General features: G+C 32.7%; 1 protein-coding gene across 2 annotated transcripts in view; it reads right to left on the bottom strand.

The window, feature by feature from the left end:
- Window positions 1-1,049: 1,049 nt before the first annotated feature.
- NDFIP2 (Nedd4 family interacting protein 2) overlaps window positions 1,050-14,519 on the bottom strand; it is a 62,236-nt gene continuing 48,766 nt past the window's right edge. Inside the window, exons 5-8 of one of the 2 annotated variants that reach the window (XM_082602014.1) lie at window positions 9,956-10,080; window positions 6,727-6,793; window positions 3,917-4,022; window positions 1,050-2,510 (exon numbers count right to left, since the gene is read on the bottom strand). In XM_082602014.1, coding sequence (XP_082458140.1) covers window positions 3,919-4,022; window positions 6,727-6,793; window positions 9,956-10,080 — 296 coding nt within the window. In that variant the 3' untranslated portion in view covers window positions 1,050-2,510; window positions 3,917-3,918. Of the gene's footprint in view, window positions 2,511-2,531; window positions 3,643-3,916; window positions 4,023-6,726; window positions 6,794-9,955; window positions 10,081-14,519 lie in introns of those variants that run through there. The other variant, XM_082602015.1, reaches the window with a different exon arrangement.

Here is a 14,519-nt window from a genome sequence, read left to right as displayed (position 1 = left end):
TTATAGACTCAATAAAAGGCTAGAGATTAGTATTTTTTTCTATTAAAAAGAGATTTTCATTTTAACCAACTATAGAATTTGTCTTTTAATTTCTAAGATGTATCCTGAACACACCATATAGAAAATGTATTTTTACCTTAAATTCAGTTTATTTCATAAAAACATAAAAATGGATTTTTCTGGCCATAACTAGCTTATTCAAATATAATAGAAATAATGTAATATATTTTTTGTATTAACTTCCGAGCTCCAGTTCACACTCATTCAAAAATTGCTTATAGATACCCTAACGAGGATTTTGATTTTCAATCTTTAAGGCAGAGTGCAAAGGCAACTAAGTATCTCCAAAACACAACAGCAGCTACTCTGTCCAAGCTCACAGGAAATGAAGGGAAGTACGTAGGATCTGATAAATCCAGAAGAGAATGTTGTTTTTTAAAATAATATTCTGATTCTCCTGATTGGATGATGAGATTTAAGACTACCAATGAATTGTACCAATTAAAGAGGATCAGGTAACATCACACTTGAATCTTACAGATTTGGGGGGAAAAAAATCAAAACAAAAAGGGAAGTTTTGACATTGGGTCAACATCCACATGCAGAAACTAAGTATTAACACCACAGAAACAAAAATAAAATTTTAATAAATTGATGTATGATAGATGATCTAGATATTTTAACTTACTATGTATCATAGCTTAATTTCATTAAAAACTATTACAAAGAACAAAGTACAGGTCTACAGGACAATTAATGTGCAATAAAGAGATCTAGCACGAGTTCACATTTCTTCTAAGTAAATTTTAACTTTAATTAATTTCCAAATCAGGCAACTAAATCAAATATTTTGTTTCTTTACCCCAGGCTATTGTTTTACTTCAATGGGTGTAACAAAGGTACTTTAACCAACAATAAAAATTCTAGCAGGGGAGGAGAATAAATGAGGGAAAACAAGAAAATAGGAGGCTCAATTAGCAAAACAAAACATGTTTTATTTATCAAAGACAATGAAATAAATCAGAAAATACAGAGAAATACAAAAAAAGTTATAAAGCATAATAAATTTTATTTTTTCAGAAATGGAAAAATGACCCTGAATAGTTTTAGATGTATCTTTTAGTAGTCAGTCAGTGTCTAATAATAAACAAGCAATCAATTTTATATGTTCTATATAGCTGTATCAACTGATTTTTAAGTTTAAAAGATAATTCCCATCATTTTTAATGTTGCATTTCAAAAGCAAAGATATAACTGAAGAGAAAACAGATGAGACATAAAATGATTTGTAAAATGTAGTAGCTTACGAATGTAAAATAGATTCCAGTTGTAATAATATTCACACACACTCTCGCAACACACTCACACCCCTATATTCCACAGATACATTTCCATAACTTGAAAACAGATATTTCACATATCTCAATTCAGGAAATGATTTTTACAAGTTAATCCTACAATCAGAAAGCAAGAAGCTATTAAAAGCACAAGTTTTTATTTACTAAATTAAACTAAACATCTAAAGGAAAAAATATTACAATGATATTTAAAGATACTTTTTATTGGCTTTTTAAAAGACAAAATGCAAATGAGAGTATCTTATTCAGAAAATTAATTTTCAAAAATGTCTTAAATGAAATAAATATAATATCGAATACAATCTCTTCCTGCAAGAATCTCTAAGATGGACAATGCTAAAAAGCAAACTTCTCATTTGAGAAACCCTAAAACTGTCATGTCCCTATAAAAAAAAAAAAAAAAGATTTTCTTATAAAGGACATGTGGCATACCCACATTTTCTTAAAATTTGTCCTAGAACTATCTTTAACACCCAAATTTTCTATATATATTAAGTTCACTTAATTTAAAATTAATGAAGAGATATCTAGACACAATTTCTAAGAAAAAATGCAGAAAGTAATTTATGCATGGTTATTTACAGAAAGTTTTGCTAAATAATGATGTAAATATTGGCTCAACAATCTGACAAAGCCTAATAATCAGCACTGCAGGTTTCAAAAAACTCTATATATAACAAAGGATGTTTCATGTGTAGAGTTACTAGATAAATCTAAGAGCCAGAAACTAAAGTATTTGACATGGTTAATAGTTTCATTTTTATTATATTAAATGTCAGGTCAGAAGTCAATGGCATTTACATGCTGGAAGACTGTTTATCACTCAACTCTTTCAATTATATCAAACACTGATTAATCAAATGTGACTCCACTTTACTGCTACAACTTTATGGTTTCTTTCAAGTATACCCAAATCTTTTAAATGGGCACATATGCAACTGTGCAAAACAAATGAAATATAAATATTTAAGAGAATGAACAGAAATGGCTTTTAAGCATAAACCACTCTGCCATTCAGTTATGAAGCTCTATCTTTTCTTCACTAATTTGTCTTCTGCTTTTAGTAGTCTTCTATCTTATTAAAGTTGCAGGTTTACAGACGATCTGGAAATTTCACATTGATATAAGAAAGGAATGTCTGGCCGATGCAGTCTAGGGACAAAAAGAATTAGCCTTAAAATGTATTAAGTTGCAAACGACAGCATAATGAAAACCGATCTTATAAGCAGTATTACATCAAGTATATAATATCCTTTTGGTAAGAATGACATAAGGTAGCATATATCAAAATATATTCTAAAGTTTAGGTTTCTAACCATCTAGAAAATATTTACATTATAGTTTACTCTTGAAAATGCAAACAAGGTAATCACACTGAATATTCACAGAATATCATTTAAATTAGTAAAATTACTTTGCCTTTTATCTTACAGGTAATACCGACAAACTCTTAAGGTCACTGCTTATAAAGACATTTTACCAGTTAAAGAGAAAATGTGACATCTTCTAGGGGGAGGAAGAAACCTTAGTGGAACATTTAAAGTGATATTTAAATATAATCCAGAAATGCAATTGTAATCATTGTTCTCTTTAGCAGAAATAAGTAAATCATATCAGCTCATGTAAAACTCATATAAGCATAAAATTTAAGCAACCAAATCACAAACCATACAATTTATTTATACTTAAGGCACAGCAACTTGAAACATTTTGTACTTCAAGATACATCCAGAAGTTAAGTGCTTTAGTAGACATTTTGCTTATGCAGTTCAACTACTTTAAAAGTTCAAATCAATGAAGTGTATGGTACTTGCTTTAAAAGTATCAATAGTATAGCGAGTAGAGATATGAGGTCTCTTCATGTGAAGATCTACTAGCTGCACAATAAATAAATGCCTTTACTATAGACACAGCCTCCAGAAAATCACTGGATAACCAGTAAGACAACCTCTGCTCATTTCTTTATACTCCCATTTATTCAAGTTGCAGCCTTCGTTGTTGATACAAACTGGCACACATTAAGAAAATAGTAACAAAGCTCCTATTTTCTTCACACAACTTTTATTCATTGATCCAGTTTGTTAAGAACAGTGCATGGCAAGTTGCTTTTCAATCACAGATTTGTTTTTTTGTTTGTTTGTTTTATCCACCAGATATCTATGTGAATTTCACACTGTTTTATGCAAAATGCCCATTCTCTCTGTGTAAGTGCTTTGTTATATTTTGTTTTTCAAGCTTTCAAATGCTGTGCTGGTGGTTACTTCGTATACATCCTGTGGTCAAGCTTTAAAAAGAAATTTAAAAGTCTGATTTAAAGTTTCAGTTTACTCATAATACATTTTTAAAAATTAAAATGTATGAAATTCAATTTTAAAAATGGAAGTTATCTTAAAAGTCCACAACCTCTTAAATTTCGGTAAGTGACTGTTAACAGCATAAAAATCTATTAAATATGCTGAATTTGAGTAAACAACATGAGTACACATTAAGCATTTAATATGCATCTGGTGAATTTGAATACAAAAGGAATAAACAGTTAATATATTAATATTTCTTACCTCTATAATAAGAAGAAATATCTTGTTCTATGAGCAGCTGCCATGCTTTCAGACATGTTTCTGACTTTTAGATAATTAACAAATCCTCTGAAGAAAAGAAGCAGGCCTGAGAAGGTTGAAATAATACAGATATGTTATGTTCTTACACAGAAAGGGGACACAATAAATTTTAGATAGACAATTATAAACAAGATCCTCTTGGTCTAAAGAATTTAACATGTAGGATTACAGTCATTCCATAATATATTTTACATTATAATGACAACTCTATTGTAAGGAAATATAATAAAATTTTACTGCCACCCCCAAATTCTTTCAATTTGTTACACCTAGATGTATCTAAAATAAAGCAATAAATCTAGCCATGAAAATCCAAAATTACACAAAGATACACACTTACTAAATTATTTCTTATAAAGCAAAGCTACCTCATGCATTTAACTCACAGAAATCCCATTTTATACCAAACTTTTTAATTACTATAACTACTAAGCAAACTAAGACATATTTACTGATATAAAGTATTCAAGAGAGAACATATGCATGTAATTGCTAACAATTGTGGGATAAAACCAATAATAAGCCTGTCTAGCAAGATCAGGTGCCTGTCATCTGCAAGATCTGCATTTAGAGATATGTGCATTATGTAAATAATTTACTTATTAGTTATTATTTTCAAGTAATAAAAGACTAATTTGTAATAAAAATTAAGTTGAGAAAAATCAAGAAGACTTTGGAAGCAGCCACTCTAGTGATTTCTTAAATGATTTGAGATGTATCTTCTATCTATCTCAGTGTTCTCCTCTGTAAAATAGCATTTTTAAATAATAATCATTTACAATAATAATAATAATAATAATAATAATAATAATAATCACAGGTATCTTTAGTAATCAATAAAACAAAGCCTGTGAAATGCTTCAAAGTTTCAGGTGAAAAATATGAGCTAAGTATAAAAAGCATTACCATTATTAGTAGAGCTAAGTCTTTGATATACTTAAGCATACAATTCTAAGGGCAACATTTATTGACTCCAGTAAATTTTTAACTAGGTAATGGTGGGCGGGAGGGCAGGGACCAAAATATATGTACGCATGCAACTTTCCTCACCAGGAGGAAGAGTCTGTCAATTTAAAATGTAAAGTCTCAACTGAAATTTGTAACCCAATTCTAAGACAATAATCGAAGCACTAAAATAAGAAGCATGGTTATAATAAATTAAAGAGGAAAGATAGAAGAGATATACAAATAATGACTTAAACAAGTGGTATAAGTTTCACCTAAATCTGATCCCATCTGCTTCCCACATCCTCTTTCCACTTGTGACTCCCGCTCTGAATTCTACCCTCATGCCCTTCCAGATGCTGTTCAATGATAATGATATTGTGATCCAAACGTAAAAGTACTACTGAAACATGTACACCAAAATTACTTGTGAAATCCCTTCTTTTGTCTATGAAGCTGCTGATTCTAAGACACATTTTGTTCTGCTCAGGCATTTTCCAAAATAAGCCAATTCGCATCTAGAAACCGATCACTCAGCAGCTATTGTTTCTCAGCATTCTATGATGTGCTCAGCACTCTTCTGAGTATTATGTGAGAGGAACATTTTGATCACGAATTAAGTTTTCACATTCCCCTAAATGCTAGATTATGGCTCTGGTATGGAACTGGGGCTGTCCTCTGCATTCTACTCTGTCTCACAGTTGCCTTCCGAAGGCTCCTGAATCCGCTAATAATATTTATAAGCAAGTATCTCATTCAATATGCTTAAATACCTAACAGACTTCATCAATTTTTTCACTTTTAAGGAAGAAACTCAATAATGAGCACAGAATCAGTCAGAAAACAATTAACAATACAAAAAACTGGCTAAACTTTTGTACAAGTCTGACTCCCCAACAAAATCACAACATTAGAATAATTTCATTATAAATATTAGAGAAACAATCTAGGATTTTTAGTGACCTTAACCGACCACTAAGATTTTGTTTCCCCAAAGATCCAAAAGATGCAACAGCAGGACTAAATAAAAACTCAAGGAGAACACTGCCACCTACTGAAATGCTATTTTCTGTATAATTATGTTACTAGAGAAATGTGGGCTCTTAAACCTAAATAGAAACAAAATGTATTCGTCATGTCAGTAAATAAATTTGAAATGTGGATTAAAGGTATCATGTGATTTTAAGACTAACTTAATTCTCATATAGCTAAAGAGGAAAACACAAGGGATCAAAAATTGGAAATCCATAAAATTCATCAATATTAATAAAAGACATGCCTTGTAAGAAGAAAACTCAACAGAAGTACTGTGATCATTAGGCATGAAGCCTTTCCTTATGCCTGACTGATTAATGATTAATGCAGGGTACCCTTCCAAAGTGTAAAGAATGTTTCAATGATCCAAAAATAAAAGAATGAACAGAATATCCAACTATCCTCCTCTCAACACTTCCTACAATCATTAAAAGAAAATTATGCATGTATATTTTCCAAAATAAATGCTGAAGGCAACTATTTTTTAATCATTTTAGGATTTTCAAGTTTTGTAGGATTGACTTATCATTCGACCACTGATTCTTTAAATTGACAGGCTCTGAATTTTAACTCAGAAATCCAGAATGCTACATAGAATTATCTGAATAGCCAAGATGATATAAGTGTTTGGATATGAGGATTTTACAACGGGAAAAATTTTTTCCACATAAGTTATAAAACAGTATATTTACATCTCACATTTTTAGGAAACATCAAAGTTAAACTAAATGCAAATTAGTTATCCTGAAATGCATTAAGAATAAACTTACCAAGTACAAGAAATATCCACCAAAGCCAATACTGTCCATTGAAATATCCAGTAAAATAATCAGAAAACTGTGGAGTAAACATAAATACATTAACCGTATTTGTGTACCTAAATTTGAAAATCATAAGTCTTAGTTTCAGAATGATTTACCTCAAATAATCTTTAGCACTAAAAACAGCACAAAAAGAAAAACAGAAAAGAAAAAAAATGCTTAATGACATACACATATAATTATTTGAGAAAAAATAACAGCAAACACACTTATGCAAAATATTTTAGAAACAAAAAATAGTTTCAAACTGCTTGTAAAGAAGAAAGATAAGTGCTATATATCTGAATCCAACATTTTCTCATTAAGGAGTTCACATGTCAGTTCTTTTTTCATAATCTCTCAAAGCCACAACTACCATCCCAAACACACTACAGCAACCTGCTGCTTTAGATATTAACACCAAAAGCCACATTAGTTTAATCTTATCAGACGGGGATGTTCTGCTGACCTCTAAAAAGAAGAGCTTTTGACCTTCTATACACCCCCTACTGTTAATCACTGCCAAGAATACTAGGCACATAAAGACCCCCAACTCATTAGAGTCTTTTTATTTTCAAACTAGATGCTCCAGCATTCATTTCCCAACAGTGAGCTGAGAACAGCTAAATGAACCTTGAAGCGGCATTTCAACAGTTCCTATTAGTGGCCGTGGTAGACAGTTTATATTCTCTGTGAAGTGAGGATATGGACAGGCAGACGGAAGGCAGGGTTTGATGATACTGGACACAGGTATCTTCTCCTTGATTAGACTAGGGACATGATGATTTATTATCTTCGAAAAGTTTTCTTTTTAAATCAGTCTAATTTTCCTGCTTATTTAATCTACTCTGTTTCCATTGGTCTCTAAACCGAATCTGATTTAACTAAAAATGAGTTTGTTAAATGCAGATTTGTCCTCAGATGTATCTATCTCCAACTTTATAGGTAATTATTTCCAACTATTCATTGGTAATTTCCATAAAAGCTTAAAAATCTTATAGGTGTGGTTATAACAAAAATGCCTACAAATTGTAGTGTTACTAGTGAGGAAGCATATCCACTAAAGGTTATCTAAATCTGTTTTTAAAAGCTTTTAAGTTATTCTCACAGGAAGTATTTACAATATATGAACCATGATCTAAGTTCTCAGCTTAGAGTTTTAGAAATTACAAAGATTAGAGATTTCAAAGTACCATCATAGATGCAAATCCCACATGCTCCTATACCTTTAAGATATGTACAATAAAGGGAGAACTAGAAAATTGTAGAAATATAGCTTGTAAAGTAGGAAAGCACTATACTACTTTTTAATCAAATGATTAATAATTAGAAATAAAAGGTTTTCATACAGGTTTTAGAGATTATAAGAACAAAAGGAATAAAGAACCAAAGCAATACATTTTTAACTTTCTAATTTTTAAATATATTTAAATATATATATTTCTAATATTTAAAATATATTTAATATATATTACCCGACAAGAGGCAACCAGAAAAGAACAATGTCATTCTTCACCAAAAGTACGAAACTGCAGCTATTCTTTATTTATTCCCAAATGAAGAATAGAATTACCTTCACTTTGAAGTCAAAGAGAAAAACTCACCATGTAAAAAGGATAAGCTTTTGGGCTCATTACTAAGTTATCAAGTGTTCCAAAATACTAAAAGTCATAGGGCTGAGCCAAGCTGTGTTTTTGGGTTTTTTTAAATAAGTAAATAACTCATGTTGACTGGTCAACCGCAGGCTGCAGAAATCAAATTTTGGAAAATAAATTAACCAACAATAAGAATTTATCTGATTTAAATTTGAAAAAAAAAATTCATCTGATTTCACTTTATTATATAAAAGTATATATTTTATTAGTTGTAAATAGCATTTAAATGTGTGGGTAACTTTTAAGAAGAGTTATTAATTAACAAAGCCACTTTCCTAGCCTTACCTAAAGAAATCAGGAGAAAAGCTTTGTAAGAAGGAGCCAAAAGGGGCCTTCAAGAGGCAAAGGAAAAGAGCTGGGGGAAGATTATGTTAACAATACTACTGCCTGTAAAATGGGTACAAAAAATTATTCAGGGGCTAGAAAAGCTGTTGAGATAGGAGAAAGAAAAGGACTTCTTGTTATCTCCCTATACACTACCTTGTAAATGATACGAGACAGACAGAGGGTGATTTCCAGGGCCAACAGGAAAATAAGAAGAAAGGCTTAGAAGGAATGTAAAAGAAAAAAAGATGAGTTCTCATAACTACCTCAAAGGCCTGTACTGTACTTTTTTAGCTCTTAATGTTACCAAAAAAGAAAAAAAAGAAGAAAAATAAAAAAGAAACAGTGAGAAGATATTTAAGTCCATGATAATTTCACTAACCAATGGAAATTTTTATGTTTTAAAACTGATTTTAGGCAGACCTACACTATATCACAATAGTGGCAGCCATGATTTACTGAGCACATATACTTGTGCAGCAACTGAGCAAGGTACTCTCAATATGTCATGTTCATGCCTCACATAAATACTGAATGGCAGCTATCATCAGCTTACCATGAAGAAACTAATGCTCAGAACAATTTAAAAACTTAAAGTTAGAACACTGATATAAAAAAAGATGAGATTCAAACTCAGATTTATCTGATTTCAAAGTTCTTTCCACTTACTGAGACTTCCCTGGTGGCGCAGTGGTTAAGAATCCGCCTGCCAATGCAGGGGACAAGGGTTCAAGCCCTGGTCCGGGAAGATCCCACATGCTGCGGAGCAACTAAGCCCGTGTGCCACAACTACTGAGCCTGCACTCTAGAGCCAGCGAGCCACAACTACTGAGCCCGCGCGCCTAAAGCCCACGCTCCACAACAAGAGAAGCCACCGCAAGGAGAAGCCCATGCACCGCAACGAAGAGTAGCCCCCGTTCACTGCAACTAGAGAAAGCCCTCAGGCAGCAACGAAGACCCAATGCAGCCAAAAATAAATAAATAAATTAATTAAAAACAAACAAACAAAAAGTTCTTTCCACATACTAACAAGCTCTCATATAATACAGTCATAAAATGTCCACACCACAGAGATCACTATGATAGTTAAGGATAGAAGTTAAGAATGTCTCAAAATAATTGAGCTCATATACACAAAATGAACATCTGTGAACCACGTAGGAAATTTTATGTATTTTAATTTTAGAGACAAAAGTGATAGAGGCTATCAAGACACTCACCCTGACAATAAGGATCCATTTGATCAATGAAAGGCCAAATCCACAGATGGCACCATATCTTCCAGCTATGGTATTGGTGATACAGAAGGATAAACAAAATCCAAGCCAGTTGAAAATAAATGCCACTGAAAGCAAGAGAAATAATTAATTCTTTTAAAGACCACACTTTGGAAACAAATTAACAGAGACATAATATAAACATCAATAATACTTCATGACTCAATGGAAATAGCAGTTCTTTCTCTTAATTCTGTACTAATTAAGTCTTGTTTATAGACTATAGTTTACCTTTTGCAAATGTATTAGTTATTTACTATACATTAACAAGTGGGTAAGCTTGGTTTCTTGTCAGTTTGGTCAACAAGGATCAACACCTTACAGCTTATCACCAAAAGGTGAAACTGCATTTTTTTTTTCTTTTATACACACATTTGTTATTGAAGCTGCATTTTTAAACCAGTTAAAAATTAGGTCACAATGTAGCTGCCATGTGATCCTACCCAAAAAGTCTAGTCTAAGCCATCATCAGCCAGCCAAATTAAAAAGCAATATTAAAGATGAGCCGAATAAATTATAAACTATTGTTCCCAGAGCAGATACTGTTCATTGCCTTCTCTTCTTACCTAACAAAACCTGTTGTTCCCCTTCCCAGGAACCCACCAACCTCTAGAGCCTGTATTTTTAGGAAAGGCTGGACCCCATACTTAGCCCCCAAAGGTGAGTCCTCTCTGGGACAACCACAGAAGGCCCAAATCCCTTGCCAGTGAATTTTTTTTTAATAGGACTTCTGAAAAAATTCTTAAAAACACAGCAAGGAGAGGGAAGATGGAATATAGGTAAAACAACAGTGGTTTTAAATTGATCATTGTTGAAGCTGGGAGATGGATACACAGATGTTTATTATTTATTACACTCTTGTCTAGTTTGAGAATTTCTACAATGAAAGTTTTTTAAAAAGAAAAGAAGAAAAGGCCCTTCTTCCACTGGGTATCACGTTTAACTGTAATGCCTGGAACTGCTGCAGGGAGCTTGCTATCAGCCTGAGGATTAAACCATCACTCCAAATAGTGGTGGAGTGAAGAAAACCGAAGCAAAGCAAAGTAGAGCCACAGCACTGATGTGGTCTGTGCCTGAGGTCTGCTCATCCAGGGACTTCTTGTTTTGTGAGATAATCTCCTAACTATTTAAAACAGTTGAGTAAGGGTTTTCTATTTCTCATAGCAGAAACCATTCTGACATAGGTCCTTGAGATATAATCAGAGTACCTTATTTACATCCAAGATAGCAACATCACCAAATTAATAATAGTAATAATAATAAAACTAAAGATCAATTTGAACCTAAATCTTGTTCAGTGCCCAGCCTCTTACCCTAAATATCTCCAACCAAGCCTCAGGGAGAATAAAGTAAATTTCCTAGAGAAATTCTAGTTTTCCAGAATTCTAAAGACAAAGAGGAAACATTTTAGGATAAGTTTAAATGAAATGGCTATTTCTTCGAAGTAATGCCCCTACTCCTGTTAATTTCTTCCTTCCTAATACTTTCTAGTCGCAGCTTTTTTTTATCATTTATGGGACACTGTACTATATGGTGTGATAGTCAGAAAAATCAATTTTGAAATAAGAGACTCATGTTTGAGTCACATCGTACTCACTCACTAGATATATGACCTTGGACTCACTGCTGACTTCTGTTGAGCCACAGTCCTCTGATCTTTAAGTACCTACTTCACAAGATTGATAAGAGGATTAAGTGAGAATGTGAAGAGCTTAAGCATAGTACAGAACCTGGCACATGGTGACTGCTAAAAAAATGCTAGCCATCATCACTACCCATACAAAATGATCTCTTCACATTACAGACTAGGTCCCATCTTTCCTGCAAAACAATTTCAAGAGACACTACTATAAATAAAGCTTGCTTACTCTCTACCATACTGTACAACAGAGATAGGATATTTCCATCATTGTAGAATAATCTATTGCACATAGCCACTCTGTATCAAACTGGCTAATATTTGTGTTAGCTGTAGGGAAAGCACATAACAAAAAATAATTTTATATCTATTTAAACTAAAGAATTTATATTACCAAACAGCAGTAGAGATTCCCAACTGGTTGCTACCTATGTGTTAATGACAGGCTGAGGTATTTCTCTCCTCAGCCCTTAGGGCAGGCAGGTGAGGTCTGGGGCAGAGGACAGACTGCCACCAGTCCTGAGCACCTTACTCTTTCATCTCAGTGTGCTATAAACATTCTATCATTTTGCAAGCATGTCATGTTGTTGAAACCTAGGAGGCACTGATGGAGGAAATCCAAAACAGCAAAACATTCCAAAAGTGTATTTTCACCTTTTCACCTGAGTATGTGTATGTTTAGCTTTGGGGAAAAAATAACTTAAACACTGTCCAATTTCTTCAAAATCAGATTTACCGATATCTATTATATGTATCATTGTACCCAAAAGAGAAATAAGGTTCAAAAGAACGTGAGCCACCATGTTTTCTTTATGCTCTCCGCCAGCAGTATGAATTCCTGTAAATTGTGCTCATGTGATATAATTTGTTATAGACTGAACTCTGTCCCCTCAAAATTCATAGATTAAAGCCCCGACCTCCAGTGTGACTGTATTTAGAGACAGTGCCTTTAGGGAGGTGGCTAAAATTAAATAAGGTTATAAGGGTGAAGCCCTAATACAATAGGATTGGTGTCCTTATAGGAAGAGGAATAGACACGAGAAAGCTCTCTCTCTCTGCACACATGCAGAGAAGAGGTCATGTGAGGACACCACAAGAAGACAGCCAACTGCAGGCCCTAAGAGAACCCTCACAAGAAACCAAATTTTCTGGCACCTTAATCTTGGACTTCTACCCTCCAGAACTGTGAGAAAATAAATTTTCATTGTTTAAGCCACCCAGACCGTGGTTTTTCGTTATGGCAGCCTGAATAGACAAATGCATAACTTAATCATCTTTAATTGGTTTAAGCACTAGGAAAACAGAGAAGTTGTGACTACTGAAGCATAAATAGATTCACTTTTTATGCCCCTTGGCCTATAAAATAGCAGTAAAGCTGAATAGGTCTTTACGGTACAGAAAGAGCAAAGCATTCATTTCTGGATCCTCTATGACATGTCTGTCTCAGTTGTCAAAAAAGAGAATTTAATAAATTGTACACTAAACCTTAAGTATGTAAAATCCATAAAAGAAATAATGTGTAGTAGAGGCAGGTGAACATATACATGCCTAAGAAAGAAGACAAGAACAGAAGGACAAGTTAAGACTAAGAACAGTTAGGCTCCACACAAAGTCACAAGGCAAGTAAGAAGCATAGCTGGGACTGGAGCATCCAAGTATTTCATGCCTATATCCAGTGATCTTTTTATTATATATACCTCCCACCTACCCAAAGAGGTTAGCAGAATAATCTAGAAAGCAATACTGTACACTGTAGTTTATCCATTAACTAGTAAGGCTACACTTTAAAATTTTCAATAGCCACAAGATACTTATTAATAATAAAGGGGAAAAGAGTAACTTCATAGTGAAGAAAGCTGGCGGACACTATCTTAACCTGATGCAAGTTAGCATCGCTAGTAATAAGACATATCTAGAGGATTAAGTGAGAATGTAAAGAGCTTAAGCATAGTACAGAACCTGACTGCTAAACAATATATAATTTGTTGCTTCTGATTTGATGTACTGAAAAGAACACATCATTTCTGTGGTATTCTTGAGGGGGGAAAAGAAAAAAAGGAAAGAAATGCAAAACCTGAATCTAATCATGAGGAAACATGAGCTAAATCCAAACTGAAAAACATTCTACAAAATAACTGACCAGTATTCTTCAGAAGAATCAAAGTTGTTATGAAACAAAGAAAGACTAAGAAACTGTTCCAGGTTGAGGCAGACTAAGGAAACACAGAAACTAATATAATATAATCCTGAAATAGATCCTAGATCAAGAAAAGGACATCAGTGGGACAACTGGCAAAATCTGAATAAGGTCTACAAACTAGTTAGTAGTATTTCGTAATGTTAATTTCCTAATGTTGATCACTGGACTGAAGTTACATATGTTAACACTTGGGAAAGCTGGATGAAAGTTATATGGCAATTGTACCATTTTTGCAATTTTTTCCTAAATTTAAAATTATTTCAAAATGAAAAGTTTAAAAAGTTTTAAGTTAAAAAAATTTTTGATACTTGCTTTGAAAATAAACAAATGAATATCATAAATGAATGAATACCAATATACTAACATTAAGCACTTATTAATTTTTTTATCACAGAAAAATCCTCATTATATATAAATGCACCAGGTTTCAAACACAGTAAGTTCCCAGACAAAGAATAATCAGTTTCACTATACTTGATTCTGAACTGCATAAAGGCAAATTCCTGTCTTATCCTCATGCAATTCTCTTTGTTTAAACTATCAGCCATTGAGAAAAACATGAAGCTAAAAATTTATTAATTTTAAGACATTTCTACTAAATTATAAGCAATGAAATGACAAAATTATTTTTCTTATAAACAGAACAAATTCAATAAAATGTTCACAAA

Source organism: Mesoplodon mirus (genome assembly GCF_964341445.2).
Source record: "Mesoplodon mirus genome assembly, chromosome: 17".
Lineage (NCBI taxonomy): Eukaryota > Metazoa > Chordata > Mammalia > Artiodactyla > Ziphiidae > Mesoplodon > Mesoplodon mirus.
This window is presented reverse-complemented; position numbering and strand designations above follow the sequence as displayed.